At 37.0% G+C, this 22090-nt stretch overlaps 1 protein-coding gene across 2 annotated transcripts in view; it reads left to right on the forward strand.

The window, feature by feature from the left end:
* Cul4b (cullin 4B) overlaps window positions 1-22090 on the forward strand; it is a 102471-nt gene that overhangs the window by 75302 nt on the left and 5079 nt on the right. For both annotated transcript variants that reach the window (XM_050132110.1, XM_050132109.1), the window contains 15 exons: window positions 5714-5817; window positions 6474-6543; window positions 7771-7844; window positions 8598-8760; window positions 8933-9022; window positions 9323-9405; window positions 10125-10192; window positions 11422-11540; window positions 13566-13758; window positions 14544-14648; window positions 15451-15561; window positions 16516-16601; window positions 18104-18211; window positions 19194-19307; window positions 20440-20545. In XM_050132110.1, the coding sequence (XP_049988067.1) occupies window positions 5714-5817; window positions 6474-6543; window positions 7771-7844; window positions 8598-8760; window positions 8933-9022; window positions 9323-9405; window positions 10125-10192; window positions 11422-11540; window positions 13566-13758; window positions 14544-14648; window positions 15451-15561; window positions 16516-16601; window positions 18104-18211; window positions 19194-19307; window positions 20440-20545 (1594 nt within the window). The remainder of the gene's footprint in view (window positions 1-5713; window positions 5818-6473; window positions 6544-7770; window positions 7845-8597; window positions 8761-8932; window positions 9023-9322; window positions 9406-10124; window positions 10193-11421; window positions 11541-13565; window positions 13759-14543; window positions 14649-15450; window positions 15562-16515; window positions 16602-18103; window positions 18212-19193; window positions 19308-20439; window positions 20546-22090) is intronic.

Here is a 22090-nt window from a genome sequence, read left to right on the forward strand (position 1 = left end):
CTGTCCTGGAACTAACTCACTAATCCTGGACTGGGATTAAAGGTGTGTACCATCACACAGGGCTTTTTATTTTTAATTTTTTAAGACAGGATCTCACTATTTGACAAATACCTGGCTATCCAGGCACTTACTTTGTAGAGTCACTTTGTAGGTGTTCTCACTGAGATCCACCTAACTCTGCCTCCCAAATGCTGGGGTTAACACATTCCTAGCCTATTTTTTTTTTTTTTGCCTATTGTATTTTTAAAGCAATACTTTAAATGATAATTGTCCCTGAATTTTAAAATTACCTTTCTTAACAATCTTGAAATCTTTTGAGAGTGAAGCTATGCTTTATAATTTGGGTGGGATTTTTGTTTGCTTGTTTAATCTTGGTTTATTATAAATAGGGCTATGTTTAAAGGCACTAGTTTGGATTGATTAGCCTGTCTTTGAATAAAGATTCGTTGTTATTTGAGACAGACTCCCACTGTTAGTTAGGGTCTTACTGTTTGACCGGGCTGGCTTAGTCTATACTTCATTTCTGATGAAGATTGTTTCTGACATTAATAAGAATTCTGGTGAACTTTTTGTGAAAAAGATCTTAAATAATGTTCCTTTCTATTCTGTTCTATATGGACCACAAGAGATGCAAATTATGCATCTCTCAGTATAGATTATAATTAGTTGTAAAACGCGGTTATTTCAAGCAGTCAGTATTACAGGAGAAAAGTTAAAATTCTTTTTTTTTGATCTTTTAGAAACTAAGAAAAGTTAAATTTCTTAACAGTTTTGATAGCTAGCTATTTGTTTTTCAAAATTTAATTGCTGTCACCTGTTTGTTTATTTTGTTGTATTTTAAGATTTAATTTAATATATATGGGTATTTTGTCTTCTTGATTACCTGTGTACCACATGTCTACAGTGTCCTTGGAGGCCAGAAACAGGCATTAGATTCTCTTGGAACTGGAGTTGTAGACAGTTGTGAGCTGCCTTGTGAGTGCTGAAAATGGAACCTGGGTCCTCTGCAAGAACAACAAGTGCTCTTTACCACTGAGCATCTCTCCAGCCCTGTTTGCATTTTCTGAGATAGGGACTCCCTCTGACCCAGGATGACATAGAACTCATAGCCCACTATGATCTTGAACTCGTGATTATCTTTTTGCTTCAGTGTAAGATGACAGGCATGAGCACCACATCTGACTTGCCCCATTAATGACTTTTAGGATCGTACTCTGTTACATATTTCTCCTTGGATTTTTTTGTTTTTGTTTTTGGAGACAGGATTTCTCTGTGTAGCCTTGACTATCCTGGAGTTTACTCTTGTAGACCAGGTTGGTCTCCAACTCACAGAGATCTGCCTAATTCTGCCTCCTGAGTGCTGGGATCAAAGGTGTGCTCCACCACTGCCTGGCCTATGTCTCCCATCTTTTAATGAATCATTAGTAGTCACTGATCATTTTTAAAATGTGCAGTCACAAAATGAAGGTCCTTGATAATTTTTTTTAAATCCTAGCGAAACTTTTTTTAAACTTTTTTTAACTTTTAAATATTTATTTTTATTTATTTATTATGTATACAATATTCTTTCTGCATGTATGCCTGCATGCCAGAAGAGGACACCAGACCTCATTACAGATGGTTGTGAGCCACATGTGGTTGCTGGGAATTGAACTCAGAACCTTTGGAAGAGCAGGCAATGCTCTTTACCACTGAGCCATCTCTCCAGCCTCCCCTTGATAATTTTTGATCTTATTAAAGCACTGTTTGCTACATGCTGTTATGTGACAAAACTTTTCTGGGAGCGCCACAATACGCAGGTCTACTCACCCCAGATAAGGAATCCATGATAGAAAAAAGTATGAAACTACAGCTTGATGAACCAGTGAGTTTTATTGGGGTTACTTACAGGAGCAGAAATGTCTCATCTCTCCAAAGCCCAGCCGAGCACGGGTGACAGACAACTCACAAAGCTGGGAGCCCAGAGCACACTTCACAGCCTGCAGAGTCCTTACCAGAAACTTCTATTGGTTTAAATCCCAGCTGATTCAGTCTCAGAGTATTTGCAGCCCAGCTTCCTTCTGTCTTAGACTCAGCTTTTATTGTACACTTTGTCAGGGAGGGGCCTAGTAAATTGGGTCAGTTTCAGGGACTTCCAGAAGCTATTTTGAGTTGTTTACCTTTCTGCTTAAAGGAGCTGCCTGCAGGATGGATTGGGGGAAATTTACGCAACAATGTAAAAAGTATTAAACAAAAGCAATCTTAAGTTTCATTTTATGGTTTATTTTCTTCCTGCAAATTCTTAGTACTTTGTATCTTACCCTTTTTTACCAAATATAAAAGATATTTTGCATTTTATTGCTGCATATTGCTAAATTTTTACAGTATTATTTCTCTCTCTCTTTTTTTTTTTTTTTTTGAGGCAAAATCTTACTCTGTATAGCCCAAGCTGTACTCATACTCAGACTTGAGATTTTTCTGCCTCAGGCTCCTGAATGATGGCCTTCAAGTATTTGTTACCATACCTAGTTTCTTCTCTTTTTCTAATTTTGTTTTGAGACAGGGTCACATTGTATAGCCTTAGGTAGCCTGGAACTTACTGTATAGATCAGGCTGTCCATGAGCTCCTAGAGATCTACATGCCTCTGCCTCCTACATACTTGTCCCCTTAGTCCACATCCACACCAGCATGAACTAGCAGTCACTTGTTTTATTGAACTTAGCTATATGGTATGTGTCACCACAACCTGGTGTCTTTTTCAAAAACTTTAATTACCACAATCAGGTCTTTTTTAAAAAGTTTAATTTTTAATTTGTTTATGCCTCTGTGTATGATGGCGTAGGAGGAGGAACATGTCACAGAATGCTTGTAGAGGTCAGAGGATAATGTTGTCATTTCATCAGTGGAAGTCATGGCCATAGGCTTGAGCCACCTCACCAGCCAATTGTTTTTCTTTCTTTAAATATAAAAGTTTGAAAAATAATACCTAACTTAACAGGCCTATGGCAAGAGTTCAGCGCCTTGGTGGGAATTCTTTTTTTTTGTTTTGTTTTTTCAAGACAGGGTTTCTCTGTAGCTTTGGTGCCTGTCCCGGAACTAGATCTTGTAGACCAGGCTGGCCTCGAACTCACAGAGATCCTCCTGCCTCTGCCTCCTGAGTGCTGGGATTAAAGGCGCACGCCACCACCACATGGCCTTGGTGGGAATTCTTTATCTTTCATACTGTCTTCGTTTATGAAGCACATTTCGTTTTCTGTGTGTATATATTATTTTCAAGCAAGTGGTTGGAATGGGTTATTTTGTGCTTTTAATTTGATATGTGGGTTTGGGAGGATAGGGGCTGGGATTTGGAGGAATAAGGGTTAAAAGCTTGCTAAATGTTTGTATTTTATGCCTGACTACCTTCAAAGACCCTGTGTTTACACCCTCATCTTTTAGGTTGCTAGGTTGTGAACCTGGGACCTCATGAATACTAAGCAAACAATCTACCACTGAGTTATACTACCCTAGCCCACTTGAAACATACTCTACCACCTTTCAGCTAATCATAAATGAGACTGCATGTAAAGCTCAGCTTCGTTTTTCTGTTTCTGATTATTCTCACAAGTGCTCTATCCTTTTTGCTCTGGGTGGTTGAGATGATTCTGCCCTGGAGACTTCTTCATGTCTCTCTCCTAAAGACTGTGGTAGGGAGTCTTATTTCTGATTATTCTTCTAACAACATTTAGCTCACACTAAAGTTTTTTGATCACGTCCCTTCTAATATGCAGGATGTATCTGTCTTGTTGCAATCTCTCTCAAATAAACACATACTTTGAAGCTCAAATTATTAAGTAACTTACGACTCTGTGATCACTCTGTGAGAAGTAAAGTCAAAGAGCCGGGTCTACACTTAAAAAGAAAGTCATTGATTTAGTGGCGGGTCAGTGGAGTGTGTATGGCAGCATTGGGCAAATCCGTGGCAGTGAAAGGAGTAACCTGATTTTGAAGGAGCAGTACCCAGTTAAATAGTAACAGAAAATGTGGTTTCTTATGTGAGAGGATAAATAAAGGTGTCAAGAACTGGCTTATGAGATAAAGGAGAACACAAAAGGAAGTGGAATAAATAAGTATCAGAAGTAGGGAAAGTAGAAAAGATGAAGTATATATTATGTCATATTGACAACCTAAGCAGGGAATGAGAAAAGCTTGAGAAAATGAGTCAGTCATTCATAAAGAGCTTAAATACAATAAGAAGTACTATAAAAGGAAGAAGGAGGACACCCACCCCATCTAGGACCAGTGTGAATAGAGGAGCACAGGAAAGAAGCAAGGGCACCCTTAAGCATTTGTGACCTAACCCTAGGTTTACATGGACTGTACCGAGTCGTTCTCAGCGAAGACTCAGCTTTCCTGTTTCTCCTTAGCTGTTAAATCTGATGGGTCTACCCTCTCCTCCTGAGGCTTACTGATTTCCCTCTAGTGGAATAAGTAGGTTCCTTTTTAAACTGTTTTGTTGTTGTTTTTGAGACAGGATTTCTGTGTGGCTCTGGCTATCCTGGAATTTTCTTTGTAGACCAGGCCGGACTTTAACTCAAAAGATCTGCTTGCCTCTGCCTCCCAAATGGTGGAATTTAAAGATGTGCACCAACACTGCCCAGCAGTTTCTTCTTTTTTTTTTTCTTGATTACTGGACTTGAATTCTACCAATATGACGTTTAGCTACATATTTGCAAAATTCCCTTCAGACCAATAGAACTTGGACCCTCCAAGTCTCTTTTAATATGGGATTTTGTCTTGTGTTATAGTGAGAAAGGAATCTTGGTGTACTCTTGAGCATTACCAATTATGGAGTAACATCAGAGTTACCATACCTGTTGTTTTAAAGTTGAAAGGCTTTTGATTTGATACACATAGTAAGAAACACAGAATCTGAACTTGTCCTCTTAAGATTTGAGGATAAATTCAAGTAATCTAATGAAGGAAAAATGCGTTTTTTGTTGTTCAGAGTATGAACTCTTGGGCCTCAAACTGGGTAGGCAGGTGTTCAACTACTAAGCCCAATTTGCAGACCCTATATTGAAACGTTTTGTAAATTGAAACACTGGAGAAAATTTCATGGTATTTATATCATACTAATTTTAATCCTTCTAGCAATAATTTCTACTTTATTATATTCAGGAAAATCCAAGGAAGTATAAGTAAGTTTTAATTGAGTTTTAGTAGTCGTTTCTGACCGATCGCATACATAAACAACAGCCAAAATTATTTTTAAATTTTAGTGATACTCTGCTTATGAAAACTATTACCATTTGTCATAAGAGAGCATTTGTATGTAGTAGTCGCTCTAAATTGGATATCCTCACAGAGTAGAACTTGACTTGATTCCCTTCATCCTTAACTTTTGGTATAACAATTATAAGCATACAAATGTGGACATTTTGGGGTAGTACCTTGGGTAGTGAAACTTTTTTTTTTTTTACCCACATTAGTTATATTTTCTTGTTTTACTTTGTATCTATTTTGGAAGGGGTATGTGCTTGTGTGTGTATATGTGACTAAGGTTTTTCAGGCTAGCCTCAAACTTCTGATCCCGCCTCAGCCTCCTGGGTTAATATACTTCTGTTTTTTTAAAAAGGACACGATTTTCAATGAACTGATGTAGCATATAACAAAATAATGACTTCATGTAATTGTTGAGACCCCTTCCCCTCCTCTATCCTGTCGTAATGAATTATGTATTCTATCTTACAGGCTGTAGAAAATCTTTGTTCTTACAAAATTTCTGCAAATTTGTATATGCAGCTGAGACAGATCTGTGAAGATCACATCAAAGCACAGATTCATCAATTCAGAGAATATCCTTTTCAAAACAGAATATCTTAAATTTGTTTCTTCTTGAATATCTCCATTGGAAGTGGAATGCCTATGTTTGTTAGACTATTTTTCTTCTGTTATTTCTAAAGGAAAAAAACAAAGTTTTGAAATTTCACTTTTAATTAGGGTCAAAATCTACATGTGTGGTATTTATTTAAGTAAAAATTTCCTGTTGTTAACCTTTTGTTCTGGCAGATTTCCATTGAGGGAAATCTTAAACAGAAAACATAATGTTCAGTTATGTTTAAGTTTAGATTTAGCAGGCTGGAGAGATGGCTCAGTGGTTAAAAGCACTGACTGCTCTTCCAGAGGTCTAGTACACACATGGTGGCTCACAACCATCTATAATAAGATCTGGTGCCCTCTTCTGACCTGCAGGCATACATGCAGGCAGAATAGTGTATACGTAATTAATCTTTTTTTTTTTTTTTTTAAAAAGACTAGATTTAAAGGCAGGTTAAGTGGGATCTAATTTCCTGCAGTTTAAGAAATAGAATTATGTTCTATAATTTATTTAATTTCATTTGTTCTATGGGTATTATATATTTAAATATATATACAAATAAGACAAATAAGACAAAAGATATACATATTGCTAGTATGAAACACTTTAAAATATCCTTAACATATGTCTCAGGGATTCATTGGATAGTGTTCTTTTTCTAAAAAAGATTGATAAATGCTGGCAAAATCATTGTAGGCAAATGGTAAGTTGCAAACAAGTTCAAGTGCTAGAATGTTTCGACAATTTTGTTGAAGGAATTACTTGGTAGCTGAGTGGTAAAGCACCAGCTTAGCCTAAGTGATACCCTGGTATGTATCCTGAGCACTGTATAGTAATAGAAAAAAAGCCTTTAGAGACAGAAGTGTCAGCACACAATTGGAGTTCCAACACTTGGGAAGCTGAGACAGAAGTATTATACATTCTAGGCCAGTCTGGGCTACATGGTAAGACGTTGTTGCAAAAGAAATAGGTGAATAAAAAACTTTTGTAGCCAGGAGGCTCTCCATAATGGTTCTTTTTCTAAATTGGAAGCTGATTTGTGTTAGATTTTTACTTTAAAACTACAAATTATAGAGAAACTAACATTTCAGAATGATTTCCATTTTAGAGTCTTTGTTGTTGTTGATAGCAGTTTTTGTGTTGAGGTTAGGTCTTACTCTGTAACTAGACGAGTTTGAATTCACTGTGTAGCTTATGCCCATCTCAAATTCATGGCAAATCCCGCTGCCTCAATGTCTTAAGTGCTGGGAATTATGTGCATCAGTCATCACACCTGACTTCCATTCTTTTTTTTCTGAATTATTGACCCCGAATTATTTCTCATTAAAGTTTCATCTTCCTCTGTTAGTCTTATTGGTAATATCCCCATAGATTATTTGGCTACTTGTAAAAGTTGGTATTTTAGTTTATTTAGATGATGCATTTCTTCATCCTCCCTAGTCTGGTATTATTCTATTAATGCAAATAGAAGTCTTTAAGTTTACTTCCTACCCCCCTGAATGCCATGGGTATAGTTTAAGACAGTTTTACCTCCCAGCACTGCTGCTAAGGAAGAACTAACTGTACCTTGGATTTCTTCTTTTTTTTTTCTGAGATAGACTCTCGCTGTGTAGCCCATGCTTGCCTGAAACTCAAGATCTTCCTGCCTTAGCCTCTTGAGGGCTGGATTTGTAGGCATGCACCCCAGTACTACCTCTTGTTTCCCTTTTCAGTTACTTCTTAAGTAGCAAAGACATCAGAGGGCCATCTTAATTCTCTGTTGTCAAGATTAATACAATAGTTTAAAGATAAGTATATGAGGTATGCTCAGCTAGATGTATTTATTTGAATGTTGGATGCTAATAGTCTGTTTAGTATAAAAATCTTTCAATTCTCATTAAGAGCTGCAGTTTCAAAATTTCAAAAATTGCTTGATTTTTTTTTTTGACAGATAATGATCAGGAGCATTTTTTTGTTTCTGGATAGAACTTATGTTCTTCAGAATTCCATGCTACCCTCCATTTGGTAAGAATGCCAGAGAATTACTATGAAAAAAAATTTGTTACATATTATAGAACATTATTATAACGAAAGAGATCAAGATGTATTCAGAATATTCTCCTAAGATTTCTCGTTTGAGTTTTAGCTTGTTTTGCCTGTTTTAATATGGTAGAAAGCTAACTTTCGGTCATAGTGTATGAAGAAATTTCTATGTAAAGTATGAAGATTAAAGTTTACTATAGAATTTCTGTGCCCAAATCTTGTTATTGCTGATTATTTAAGGTTTCTTTTTACTTGTGACTATATACTGAAAAGTGTGTCTGTTCGTGAAAATAAAGTAATAGAATGAATTGGACCCTCCTCAGGTGTTTAACATATACCTACAGTAATGATTGAAATTCACTGACTTTCAAGTTCTTAAACCACTTACTAAATGACCAAATAAATTACTCAAATCCAGTAGAGTGAAAATTATTTTATGTCTTTGAACTAGTTTTATCTTTGATTTGACTGAGAAAAGGTAGCCACCAGAGGAAATAAGACACTAAAAAAAGTTATAGAGGAAGCCAGGAATTCAGTTTCAGTTCCCATTAAAGACAAAATGAGCTTCCTGTATGCTTTCATAATGTTATTCAAAATTAAATACGGATTTTATTCTTTTATAATCACTGCTTCGAAGTTTGGGGCTCCAGTTAACATGAGATAACTAAGTTAACTAAGCCTGTTCAGACATTGTATTGCCAGTTTAGATGATGTTTTTTTTTCTTTTAATTTTAGGGACATGGGATTAGAGTTATTTCGGGCTCATATTATAAGTGATCAAAAAGTTCAAATGAAAACAATTGATGGCATCCTTCTCTTGATTGAGAGAGAGCGGAATGGTGAAGCCATCGATAGAAGTTTACTTCGAAGCCTTTTAAGTATGCTGTCTGATTTGCAAGTAAGTTACACCTAGCACTCACCTGTGCTGCCTACGAATCTGATTCCTATTCCTAGTTTGATGTTTGAAATCCACAGTCAGAGTGCTGTTCAGATAGACTTCAGATGGGATGGAAGACATTCAGTACATATTTAATGACTAAACAAATACTTTTGGTTTTTTTCCTTCCTAGATTTACCAAGACTCTTTTGAACAACGATTTTTAGAAGAAACTAACCGGCTTTATGCAGCTGAAGGTCAAAAGTTAATGCAAGAAAGAGAGGTATTTAAAAATCACGATTAATAAATCCATCACCTCTTACATTAGATATTACATTGTAGAACACAAACTTCCCTTTGTATTTATATTCCCAACATTGTAATGCTCTTCTCTCACTTAGGTGCTCCTTTCTTTTCTCTCTTCTTAAAGGCCAGAATTCTGGATCATAAACTCTACCTCTAATTTTACATATGATTCTACCCTGTCACATTTGACGGGGCTGATCCCCGGATCTTTTGGACTTGACATTTTCTGAGTGATTTAAGGGGAGGAAAACAATAATATAAAAAACTATCTTTGTAGGTTCCTGAGTATCTTCATCATGTTAATAAACGCCTAGAAGAAGAAGCAGACAGACTTATTACTTACTTAGATCAGACCACCCAGTAAGTATTACATGCTTAGTCTTAAAACTGTTGGTAAAGCAATTTAAGCATCTTAAACATGTTAGTAACAATTTTCAGGTCTGACTTAGTCTTTAACAATTGTTTTCATAATGCAAACTTCAAGTTATTATCTACCTTAACTAATTAGACTTAATCAAGGGTTTGATTATTGTTTGGATGTGTTAAGTGTGTAATTTCAAAATAGTATTAGGGGTTAATCTTTAAAATTTTTGGTGTTTTTGATGCAGAGTTTCACTAAAACCCAGGCTGCCCTGGAACTCACGGTCCTCCATGCCAGCTCCCAAGTTCTGGGATTACAGGCATGCACCGCTATGCCCGGCTTTTAAAATCTTTTTAGTGATTAAAACTCAGTAAGTGGGCGTTCAGAGAGAAACTGCTTCTGTACTTTTCAGTCTTACTAACCAAGTAGTTCCATTAAGCAGCATAGATAACTGTTTTTACCTTAGTAAAAAGCTGAGAAACTTGGAAAAAGCTAGGCACAGCAAGACCATAAAAAACATTACTTTGAGCAAATTCTGAAATATGCATTACTTTTCTTCCTCTAGGCATAATGCAAAATAAATCTTCAGCACTATTAAATTGGCACATACGATAGAAATGACAAAATTAATGTAAAATGAAATATTTGGCTTCTTTTCTCTAGAAGTTTGAAGTTTCAGAAGAATTCTATCTCAGTAATTCTGTTTTCCTCCTTTTAGGAAGTCACTGATTGCTTCTGTTGAGAAACAACTTCTAGGTGAACATTTAACAGCAATACTTCAGAAAGGTAATTGGCAATTTGTAAAAGATTACTAGGGCTGGAGAGATAGCTCAGTGGATAGGGGCATTTGTTGCTTTTGCAAAGGACTCTAGCAGTTCCCAGTACCCACATGGCAGCTTACAACCCTCCAAAATTCTAGTTTTCAAGGGATCCAATACTCTCTCTGTCCTCCGTGCACCAGGGATTCCCCCTGCACATGCATTCAGGCAAAACATAAGAAATAACGCATAACCCTAGCATATAAAATAAAAATATAAAATCTAAATGAAAAAACTAGATAAGGTCACCATCAAGTCTGCTCAGAAAGTTCAAATAAATACTATCCCTAACATGTGCCACCCTAGTCTTTTTTTTTTTTTTTCTGAGACAGGCTTTCTCTGTGTAGCCCTGTCTGTCCTAGAACTCACTTTGAAGGCCCCTGTCCTAGAACTCACTTTGTAGGCCATACTGGCCTCCACCTTAGAGATTCACCTGCCTCTGCCTCCCTAATCTTAATCAGTGGTGGAAGAATGGTCTTAGAACTGTTTGTCTCAGTTAGCCATTATTAGTAAAAACTGCTTATTAATAACTAAGCATCAGAAGGAAAGGAGAATATTTTGTGAATTGTTTTTTTATAGCAGTTTTAAGTTTTTAGTGCTCAGAATCATTTTATGAAAGCAGCTTGACCAAAAGTTTATCAAAGAATTTTGAATTTAATGAAGAAAAACCTCAAACTTGATAAGCATGTAATTCATTTCTGAAGATTGACGAGTGTTTCCCCTGTTCATTGTCCTAAACTTTCTGTTGTTGCCAGTTTCCTGACTGAAAGTGGAACTGAGAAGAGAGTTCTGCTAATTAACACCAGTCAAGAAATTGAGCTGGGTGGAGTGAGTCAGTGATAAAACATTTTAGTGTATATGAGTTGCCCTGAGTTCATCCAAAGTACTGCAATGCAAAAAGAGAAACAGTGGCAATTTGGACATGTAAGAATGCAGTAAAGGAAGGTATTCCTTGCATTTCAAATTCTGTGTGTGTGTGTGTGTGTGTGTGTGTGTGTGTGTGTGTGTGTGTGTGGTGTGTTTCTTAGCATTGTAGAGTGAAGAACTTCTAAAGCTTAGTGTTCTTACAGGATATACTTAATATAGTTTAGACCAGTATATCATAATAGTAATTTCAACTTACATTTCATTAAAATGCATGACAATTTTATTCACTTTTTGATTCTTTTATTTTAATGCCAAAATGTTTCAAACCAGGTTTAAATAACCTTCTTGATGAAAATCGAATTCAAGATCTGTCTCTTCTATATCAGCTCTTCAGTAGAGTTCGAGGTGGAGTTCAGGTTCTCTTACAGCAGTGGATTGAGTATATCAAGGTATTAACCGTTTACCTGTTGAGTTTTCTCTTGAATGTTTTGTAATCTATATACCAAGAATATCAGCACTTCTTGTTATACGCATTTTTAAGGAAGGATTTTTTTCTTTATTTGTTCGAAGAGGCTCATGAAGGCCACCTCTGTCTGCTATTGGCAGTTGGTGGTTTCTTGGAGAGGAAGAGTTATTTTTTTATTGATATTTATTGAGCTCTACATTTTTCTCTGTTCCCCTCCCTGCCTCTCCCCTCTCCCCTTCAGTCCTCCCCCAAAGTCCCCATGCTCCCAATTTACTCAGGAGATCTTGTCTTTTTCTACTTTCTACTTCCCATGTAGATTAGATCTATGTAAGTCTCTCTTAGTGTCCTCATTGTTGTCTAAGTTCTCTGGTATTGTGGTTTGTAGGCTGGCTTTTTTTGCTTTATGTTTAAAAATCACCTATGAGTGAATACATGTGATAATTGTCTTTCTGTGTCTGGGTTACCTCACTCAAAATAATGTTTTCTAGCCCCATCCATTTGTCTGCAAAATTCAAGCTGTTATTTTTTTCTGCTGTGTAGTACTCGATTATGTAAATATGCCACTTTTTTCTTATTCATTCTTCGGTCGAGGGGCATTTAGGTTGTTTCCTCTGGCCATGACAAACAAAGCTGCTATGAACATAGTTGAGCACATGTCCTTGTGATACGATTGAGCATACTTTGGATATATGCCCAAAAGTGGTATTACTGGATCTTGAGGAAGGTTATTTTCTAATTTTCTGAGACATTACCACACTGACATCCAAAGGGGTTGTACCAGCTTGCATTCCCACCAGCAATGCAGAAGTGTTCCCTTTTCCCCACAACCTCTCCAGCATAAGTTGTCATCAGTGTTTTTGATCTTGGCCATTCTTACAGGTATAAGATGGAATCTCAAAGTTGTTTTGATTTGTGTTTCTCTGATGACTAAGGATGTTGAACATTTCCTTAAGTGTCTTTCAGCCATTTTAGATGCCTCTGTTGAGAGTTCTCTGTTTAGGTCTGTACCCCATTTTTATTGGATTATTTGTTCTTTTGATGACCAATTTCTTAAGTTCTTTGTATATTTTGGAGATCTGCCCTCTGATTTTAGTTGGTGAAGATCTTTTCCAATTCTGTAGGCTGTAGTTTTGACTCATTGACTGTGTCCTTTGCTTTACAGAAGCTTTTCAGTTTCAGGAGGTCCCATTTATTAATTGTTTCTCTCAGTGTCTGTGCTGCTGGGGTTATATTTCGGAAGTGGTTCCCTGTGCCAATGTGTTTAAGTGTACTTTCCACTTTCTCTTCTGTAAGGTTCAGTGTGGCTGGCTTTATGTTGAGGTCTTTGATCCATTTGGATTTGAGTTTTGTGCACGGTGATAGATAAGGGTCTATTTTCATTTTTCTACATGTTGATATCCAGTTATGCCAGCACCACTTGTTAAATATGCTTTCTTTTTTCCATTTGATATTTTTTGCTTCTTTATCAAAGATCAGGTGTTCGAAGGTGTGTGGATTGATATCCAGGTCTTCTATTCAGTTTTAAGGAAGGAATTTTAAAAATAAAACATTTGAAATATCAGCCTGAGAATGTAGCTGTGTGACATTATCAGCAATAAAATTTGAGTGATATTGTTTGGGATTTCTAGCTCTATGACTTAAATCAGTGAATATGGGAAATTAAAGGATTGTTAGCATTCTGCAGTCATTTGGTTAGAATAAAGTCTAGGGCCTAACAAGTTTGAACCACACATCTCTCTTCCCTCCCTTCCTCATCACATTCCTATTTTTAAAAGTACAGATCTGACTTCCTTAACAATAAGAAAAAGCTTCTAGAGTCTAGTGATGACACCCCATTAGGATATCATGTGTACCCACTGGTTATTCAGTTTTGTGTTTATGAGTGAGTATTGCCTGTTTAGGTGTTTTTCCTTCAAAGACAGCTGTACCTTTTTAAGATTGTTGAATACATGTGCCAACTTAGAATATGATTTGGTGATTATTCTCATTATTCCATTTTCATTTTCAGGCTTTTGGAAGTACTATTGTTATTAATCCTGAAAAAGATAAAACCATGGTTCAAGAATTGTTGGACTTTAAAGATAAAGTTGACCATATAATTGATACCTGCTTTCTGAAAAATGAGAAATTTATCAATGCTATGAAAGAAGCATTTGAAACATTCATTAATAAAAGACCAAATAAACCAGCTGAACTGATAGGTATGTTTCACAATCTTAGAACATTTACTCTGAGGTAAAACCATATTATACCTATATCTTACATGTTTGATGTTGCTTAGGTAGTAATACCAAGTCTGAAATTGTCTCTAAGGACATGGGTGTAAGATATAAATTCCTTCAAGCTAAGTAGATTCTCAAAGCCTTAGTGTTCTATCTTTGTGAGATAGAACATTGGACCCTGTTTACTTTTAGTGAGCAAGCTTGATTCTGTGTTTTCCAAGCCTAAGGTGATTTATAAATGGGGCAGAGTACTATTTTCTAAAGGTCTCTAGTTACAGCTACAGGAAAAGGGCCGCTTGAAATTTAAGTAATGTTTAAGAATGCTGATCATCTGTAAAATTTCTTTCTCTCTCTCTCTCTCTCTCTCTCTCTCTCTGCCTTCTCTGCCTCTTCCTTTTCCTTCCCTTCCCTTCTCTCTTCTCTCTTCTCTCTTCTCTCAAGTACTAGGGTTTGAACCCAGAGTCCTGTACATGATAGGCAAGTACTCTACCACAGAGCTACATATGTAGTCCTTCAATACCCCATTTTGATATCATTATACCAGAAAGTATACTCTGTCTGTAGTCAGACTTAATGCTGTTAGGTTGTGGTATTTATTAGCCCCATGATATTGATAGTTAACTTGATCTCCCTTATATAGGAGACTTATATAATGCATGCACATATAGCAGAAGAGTATTTTATAGTCCTATTTGGTATTGTAGTGGTCAGCACCTTTTAGACACCCATGGTCACCAAACAGTAATGTTGTTTCTCCATTTTAGCTAAGTATGTAGATTCAAAACTTCGAGCTGGCAATAAAGAAGCTACAGATGAAGAGCTTGAGAAAATGCTGGATAAAATAATGATTATATTTAGATTTATCTATGGTAAGTGTTGGTTATTACTGCTTTCATGTTTTTCTTTTAAAACAAATCTCTCTGAGCTACATAGTGGTAGATACCTGTAGTCTAGAATTCAGAAAGCTGAGGCAGCATTGATGTATAGATTACATAGTGAGAATCAGGGCAACTGGGCAACATAGCAAGGCCTTGTCTCAAAACAAATGAAAAACAAAATAAATAAAGCATTTCTAGAGGATCTAGAAACATTTATATAACCTGGAGAGATTGTTAGGGGCTGGAGGTTGCATTTTATTCATTGCATATCTTTAATTCCTTAAGAAGAGTTGAGGAAGCTGGACAGTGGTGACACAAGCCTCTAATCTCAGCTCGCTGGAGGCAGAGGCGTGCAGATCTCTTGAGTTCGAGGCCAGTCTGATCTATAGAGCGAATTCCAGGAAAGCCATGTTACATGGAAAAACCCTGTCTCGAAAAATTGAGGAAAAAAAAATAGTTGAAAAATGTGACTAAATTGCCTTGTGCTTTGACCTTTGCACTATTAAAAAGCTGGAATTTTGCTGCTTGTTTTAAATCTCTTGAATTTTGGTGCTAACCATTACCAGTGTCCTATGGTTTATTTTCTGAAGAAAAGTTAATATTTTTATTAATAGTTTTACATTAAATAACTTTTGAAGAGCTTGGCATAGACCTCCAGTGTTCTTAAGTTTAATAAACTTGAATGAAATGTATAAAGTAAAATACCTTGAGGTGCTGTGATTAAGCTTTTTGAAGCCCATTTGTTAAACTTTATTTGGCTTATCATGAGTGTTATGTTTTTTATTTAATATAGGCAAAGATGTTTTTGAGGCTTTCTATAAGAAAGATTTAGCCAAACGCCTATTAGTTGGCAAGAGTGCATCTGTAGATGCTGAAAAATCAATGCTGTCTAAACTGAAACATGGTATGTTTGCCATTCTCTTTCCTTTTTTTATTATTTCAATTTTTCCTTTCTTTGATATTTGAGGGAAATGCTGGATTAATTGTACTATTTTCATTGATTGCTTTTTTGTTAATCAATTTATATACACATGATGAAAACATAAACCAAGGGGGTGGGGGGAGGGTGGCTCAGTGGGTAAGAGTGCTTTCTGCACAAGCATGAGGACCTGAGTTTAAATCCCAGCAAGCCGGGTGGTGGTGGCGCAAACCTTTAATCCCAGGAGGCAGAGGCAGGTGGATCTCAGAGTTTGAGAGAGTAGCCTGGTCTATAAGAGCTTGTTCCAAGACAGCTAGGACTATTACACAGAGAAACCCTGTCTTGAGAAATAAATAAATTACCCCAGCACCCAGGTAAAAAAGGCATGTGTATATGTGTAACCCCTGTGACTAGGAGTTAGGTGAGAATGGGAAATGAGGATCGCTGGGGCTTCTTGGACACCAACCTAGCTCCTAGATAACAATGAGAGATTCAGTTTCAAAGGAATAAGGTAGAGTGTGGTATGGCAGGACAGCCAGTCCTCTGACTTCTACATGCATGAATGGGTGCCTGCGCCTGTATACCCATTTCTGACCCTCACACACGACACAAACCCATAAATTTCAAATGAGCTTATGAGGATCCTAGCCTCTTGTTAATGTCCAAAATGTTGACTTTTTTTAAAGATAATTATTCTTCTGTATGTGTGTATAAAATGTTCCTGAAATACCTGAAAGTGGATAAGGTTGCTTGCTATAGGATTAAAGAGTTTGCCTCTGAATTAGGGCACCAGCTGGGGGTAAGAATTTCTTTTCATTCTTACCAAAAGTTACAGGTCATATTTTATGCCCAAGTAAGATTTGCATTTTATTTTCTAATTTTTAAATTCTTTGCTTGTACTACCTTGAAATATTATAACTATACAAACATCTTTGATAGAATGTGGAGCTGCATTCACCAGCAAGCTTGAAGGGATGTTTAAAGACATGGAACTTTCAAAAGACATCATGATTCAGTTCAAACAGGTAAATGTGAGTTAAAATCTTAATTCCTTGAACTTAAGGATATTTGAGTTAAGTTTTTGTGGCACTCCATATTGAAGAGGATAAATAGAAACATATATTTTTTACAAATAACTTCATAGCAGCTTAAACAGTACAGTAGAAGAAAAAGATCATCAAAAAATGTATGTTTGACCTAAGTCAGGATTTAATCTTCTTAAATATCTAGAGTGCCAGGCAGTGGAGGCACATGCCTTTAATTCCAGCACTAGGGAGGCAGAGGCAGATGGAGCTTTGTGAGTTCAAGGTCAGCCTGGGCTACAGAGAAACCCTGTCTTGAAAAACCAAAAAAAAAAAAAAAAGAATAAAACAGAAATACAAGTAAAATAATGTATTAGACTAAAGTTAGTATAAGAAGAACTATAGCTAGACTATAAGGTTGGGCACTTTTTTTGATGTCTAATCAGTTGGAGAATTTGCATGTTCAGAGCTTGTAATGGGAGAGAGGTGAGGTGATAAAAGGTGGGGGTGGTATATAATATCTCTGGAGACATTTGGGGTGAGAAGCTGAAGCTATAGTTTTTGAAGACATTGAAATGATAGAAAACTATTTTAAAATATTTTAAGAACATAGCTAGATGTAGTTTTTATATCTGCAGCTTCGGCTGCTTTGAATGCTAAAATAGATATGGGCAGTAGAGTGAGACCCTGTCTCAGACAGCAGCAGTAGCAACAACTAGGTAATAGTGATGGCAAATTAGATTTTATACTCTCAGAGTTTCGGAAATGGCTTCTTGATCACTGTATTGAAGGTGGTAAATAAAACTGAAGGACTCAAAGTTCAGTCAGTAGGATCATGGATCTTATAGTATCTGCCAAATAAGATTATCTGCCTTGCCTTTCCTCTTCTTCCTTTCCCACTTAATGTCAACATTTCCTTCAAACAGGGAATGGAACAGCTGAAAAACCAGACACTTGGGCTGGCTGGTGGGGTGAGGAGTGGGAGTTGCTGCAAGGTGCTCCAATCCATGTAGGGTTCCAAAGGTGGGGACTGCAGGTGGCATTGGGGCAAAGAATGGAGAAGAGATTCTCTAACAGCCTAGCTATATGCGAGAAGTTGAGTTAATAATGCCTAGGATGTTTTCATGGGATTTTTGTATGCCAGTATATCAAAGTAGCCACCTGTATATTTTTCTACTCCATTTTGTGTAACCTTCAAGTCTTAATAGTTAATTGACTTTATTTTCAGGATGGTTAGTATTCACACATATTTTTAGAATAAGGAAATTCTTGAATGAATCAAACTGAGCAGTGGTGGCACATACCTTTAATCCCAACACTTGGGAGGCAGAGAACTCTGAGTTCAAGGACAACCTGATCTGCATTGTGAGTTCCAGGACAAACTTCAAAGCTACAAAGAAACCCTGTCTCGAAAAAAACAAAAAAAAAAAGTCAATATTATGGTATGACATGTATACTTCTCAGTACATATGTTGATCTCAGTGTATATATTGATCTTTTTATAGTATATGCAGAACCAGAATGTACCTGGCAATATTGAATTAACTGTGAATATCCTGACAATGGGTTACTGGCCAACATATGTACCCATGGAGGTCCATTTGCCACCAGAGGTAAGATTAACTGTTTCAGACCTAAGCTATAGGTATAGAAATCACACTTTTTTTCTGCTTTTCGTTTGAAAATATGTGCCTTTTAAAGACTTACATTAGCAAACATATCAACAGAATGATTGTTAATAATTTATTCTTTTACTTCAATTTCCAAGTTCACTTGAGCACATTATTAATGAAGGTATGTTTCCAGATTTAGTGCTATTTTCCCCCAATTCATCTATTTCTTAATTAACCCTTAATCTTCCTAGCTGTCAAAAAATGTTGGCCATGTTTCACCTTAAGGCAGGACTGGTGAATATGATGGATAATTGAGCATCCTCTAATGCCTTGGAAACAGTCCCACTCAGGACCAAAACTTAGAAGGTTAAATAGAGAAAGATACTGAGAGTCCTCTATGAAAGTATCTTGGACGGCCCAGAGAGTAGATTTCCCTCAATAAGGGAAGAATATGGTGAAGATGAGAAAGGGCAGAACTTGAACTTTAGAAAGGCTCACATTTAACAGATAGTAAGAAGAGGACCTCCAAAAGAAACTTGGGCAGAAGCGGCAGCGAGAGAAGGGAATCAGTAGAATCAATAGAAGCCCAAGTCACCAGACATGAAGGAATGATTAAATAGAGTAGAAGAGCTAAAAGAGTGTAGATTGCTAAGCCCTGTTACATTGGTTGCATTGGGTAGAGTTTTACCTTAAAAAGTGATACTTACTGGATAATCATGAAAGCTATGAGAAGTTATTTCAGATGGGGTTAAGAGAGGTGAGAGGAAAGTCATTGAAGTTGCCCAGGGGTGAAGACACCTTCTTGCCACCAAAGCTTCAGCTCTGAAGTTCAGTCCCCAGGACCTACAAAGTAGAAGAAGGGAACTGACTCCTGAAAGTTGTCTTCTGACCTTCATGATCATGGCAGTAATAAATTTTAAAAAGTACTGAAGGTGGTATTGCAGATGCAGCTTAAAGAAACACTTACTTTTATTTGCTTCAGATGGTAAAGCTTCAGGAAATTTTCAAGACATTTTACTTAGGCAAACACAGTGGCAGGAAACTCCAGTGGCAGTCAACTTTGGGACACTGTGTGCTAAAAGCTGAATTTAAAGAGGTAAGTGGATATTCCCAAAACTTAATTTCTGCCTTCATCTTTAATATGGAAGTCATGCCCTTTTGTTTGGAAGGTTCAGGCTGCTGTTTTATAAATGTGATTGTGACACCACATGGCAACAGTGATAGTTTGTTATAACTTTGTGTGTTTTTTAAAATGATCACCATTTCAACAATTGAGTTGGCTCTTCTCTAAAATTAAAAGCAATAATCTTTCTGTAGCTGTGGATGCAGAGTTCACGTTATCTTGTCAGAAATTATGTTACTGGATGCTAGAGAACAGAGTGGGAGATTAAAGCAAACAATGTCCATCTTTAAATAAAAATTCCTACAGCTGTTCATTATTGCTCTTAACCAAGTCACAATCCATTTGAAAGTGGAGCCTAGTGGCACAGGGCTGTAATCTTTGGGAGTTAGAAGCAGGAAGATTGAGAATTCAAACACTGTTTGGCTAAAAAGCAATTAAGTCTAGCGTGAGCTACATGAAAGCTTGTCTCACAAATGCATTTAGAATAGCAATTCCTTGCTCCTTATCGTGAATATTTATAATGATACACAGAGGACTGAGTTATTTTCATTACTTTGTTTGGTTTTAATTAGGATTAGAAAAAAAACCCTATTAATAGGCAAACTAATCCTTCACCTTGTTTTCTGTGGAATCATACCTAAACCTCAAAGTGCACATTTTATTGCTACCTGAAGCAGGGTTTTGGTACTGTTAATCTGTGCTTCTTAACTCACTAATTAAAAATGCTTTTCCTGTTGACTCCCCATGGGTGGCCTTGCCCTTTCTGAGGAGTGGATGGGAGTTGGGTGGGGCAAGGTGGGAAGAAATGGGGAGAAGAGGAGAAAGGGAGAACTGTGGTTGGTATATAAACTGAAAAAAAAAATTTAAATCTTTTTTTTTTTTGTTTTTTCGAGACAGGGTTTCTCTGTGGCTTTGGAGCCTGTCCTGGTACTAGCTCTGTAGACCAGGGTGGTCTCGAACTCACAGAGATCCACCTGCCTCTGCCTCCCAAGTGCTGGGATTAAAGGTGTGCGCCACCATCGCCTGGCTTAAATAAATCTTAAAAATGCTTTTCCTATAAGATTTTTTTAATTAATAGGCTAACTTCTGTCTTTTCTTTTAACAGGGCAAAAAAGAACTTCAGGTCTCTCTTTTTCAAACCCTGGTGCTGCTAATGTTTAATGAAGGGGAGGAGTTCAGTTTAGAAGAGATCAAGCAAGCTACCGGGATAGGTTTGTATTGCATCTGTCAAGTAGCAAGCAATTGTAGTTCTCTGCTCTGTGTTGTAGTCACTGTGTTCAGAGCTCAGGGAGATACCAGGAAGTAATCCTTTCCAGTAGACATTTTTAAAATGATTCATTCATTTCTTTGTGTGTTGTGAACCTGTGTGAGTATATCTATAATACACATGTGCAGGAGCCTGTTGAGGCCAGAAGGGGGCATTGTATCTCCTGGAACTTGAATTAGGTGGTTGTGAGACTGTGTCGGTGCTGGGAGCTGACATCTATCTGGTCTTCTGAAAGACTAGAAAGTACTCTTCAGCGGTGTGATGTCTCTACAGCTCCCTCCTCTGTATTGATAATTTCAAAACCAGTAAGTATCAGTATGTAGTGCTAAGAAAAAGTGTGTTAAGAGAAACAAGATTGTGGAAGGCAGTAGGACTTGAGTTGGGCCTTCAAATTTTGGTTGGAGGGAAGACATGAAATAAAGGAAATAGTGTAAGAAAGACTTGGGCATTGTAGGTAGGAAGCATGAAAAGTTTGTAGCTTAGAATGGTGAGCTCTAAAACTCAGTAGGTAAGATATAGAGATAGACTGATGAATATAGCTAAAGTCTATGCTGTAGTGACTCAAAGTATAATAACTTAAATAAATAAACTATTTGGGCAACCTACCTGGCATTGATAGGGCAAGCTCTGGGCGCCACTCTGTAGTGAGGAGCTGCGGGCCACTTCCCTGCTGCCCCAGCTCCCGGCTGCCAGCTAGCTCTAGCTTATGCCCAAAATAATTACACGGAAACTGTATTCTTTTAAACACTGCCTGGACCATTATCTGTAGCCTCTTATTGGCTAGCTCTTACATATCGATCTAACCCATTTCTAATAATCTATGTAGCCCACGAGCTGGCTTACCAGAGAAGATCTTAACCTGCGTCTGTCTGGAGTGGGAGAATCATGGCGACTCTCTGACTCAGCTTCTTTATCCCAGCATCCTGTTCTGTTTTCTCCACCCACCTAAGGGTTGGCCTATCAAATGGGCCTAGGCAGTTTCTTTATTAGTAAGAAATCACTCCCACATCAGGCAAGCCATCTGGAACAGTAAAAAAGAGTCTCGTCTAGAAACTATAGAGATAATTCTGGCATAGAGTCATAAGGGGCTTCTGTTAGAATGGTTCTAACAGAAATTACTAGAACCATAGCGAAATGAAGAAGAAGAAAGACTTAAAAGATGATTCTAGGGTTTTCATTTGGTTAGGTTAGTAGTAGTATCATTAGCAATGAAACAGGGAGTTAATGGAGAATACAACATACTGGAGTGATAATAAAATTGCCAAGTGGTGTGTCATTTTAGTCATTGACCTGAGAGAAGGGAAATGGTGCATCACAAGTTGTGGTAGTTGTCCTCATAGGGTGACAATAAATGCTTTTGGAAGACAGCTAGAAAAAAATGTTATTGAATAGCATAAAGAGCAGGTTTTGATGACCTTGGGGGAGGGAAAAAGTTTAATAAAGAATGTGTAAAAATTAAATTGATGTTGAATCTTGTGTTCTACATGCT

This window comes from Alexandromys fortis, unplaced genomic scaffold (assembly GCF_014885135.2).
Source record: "Alexandromys fortis isolate MF-2015 unplaced genomic scaffold, M_Fortis_MF-2015_v1.1 scaffold_391, whole genome shotgun sequence".
Classification (NCBI taxonomy): Eukaryota; Metazoa; Chordata; class Mammalia; order Rodentia; family Cricetidae; genus Alexandromys; species Alexandromys fortis.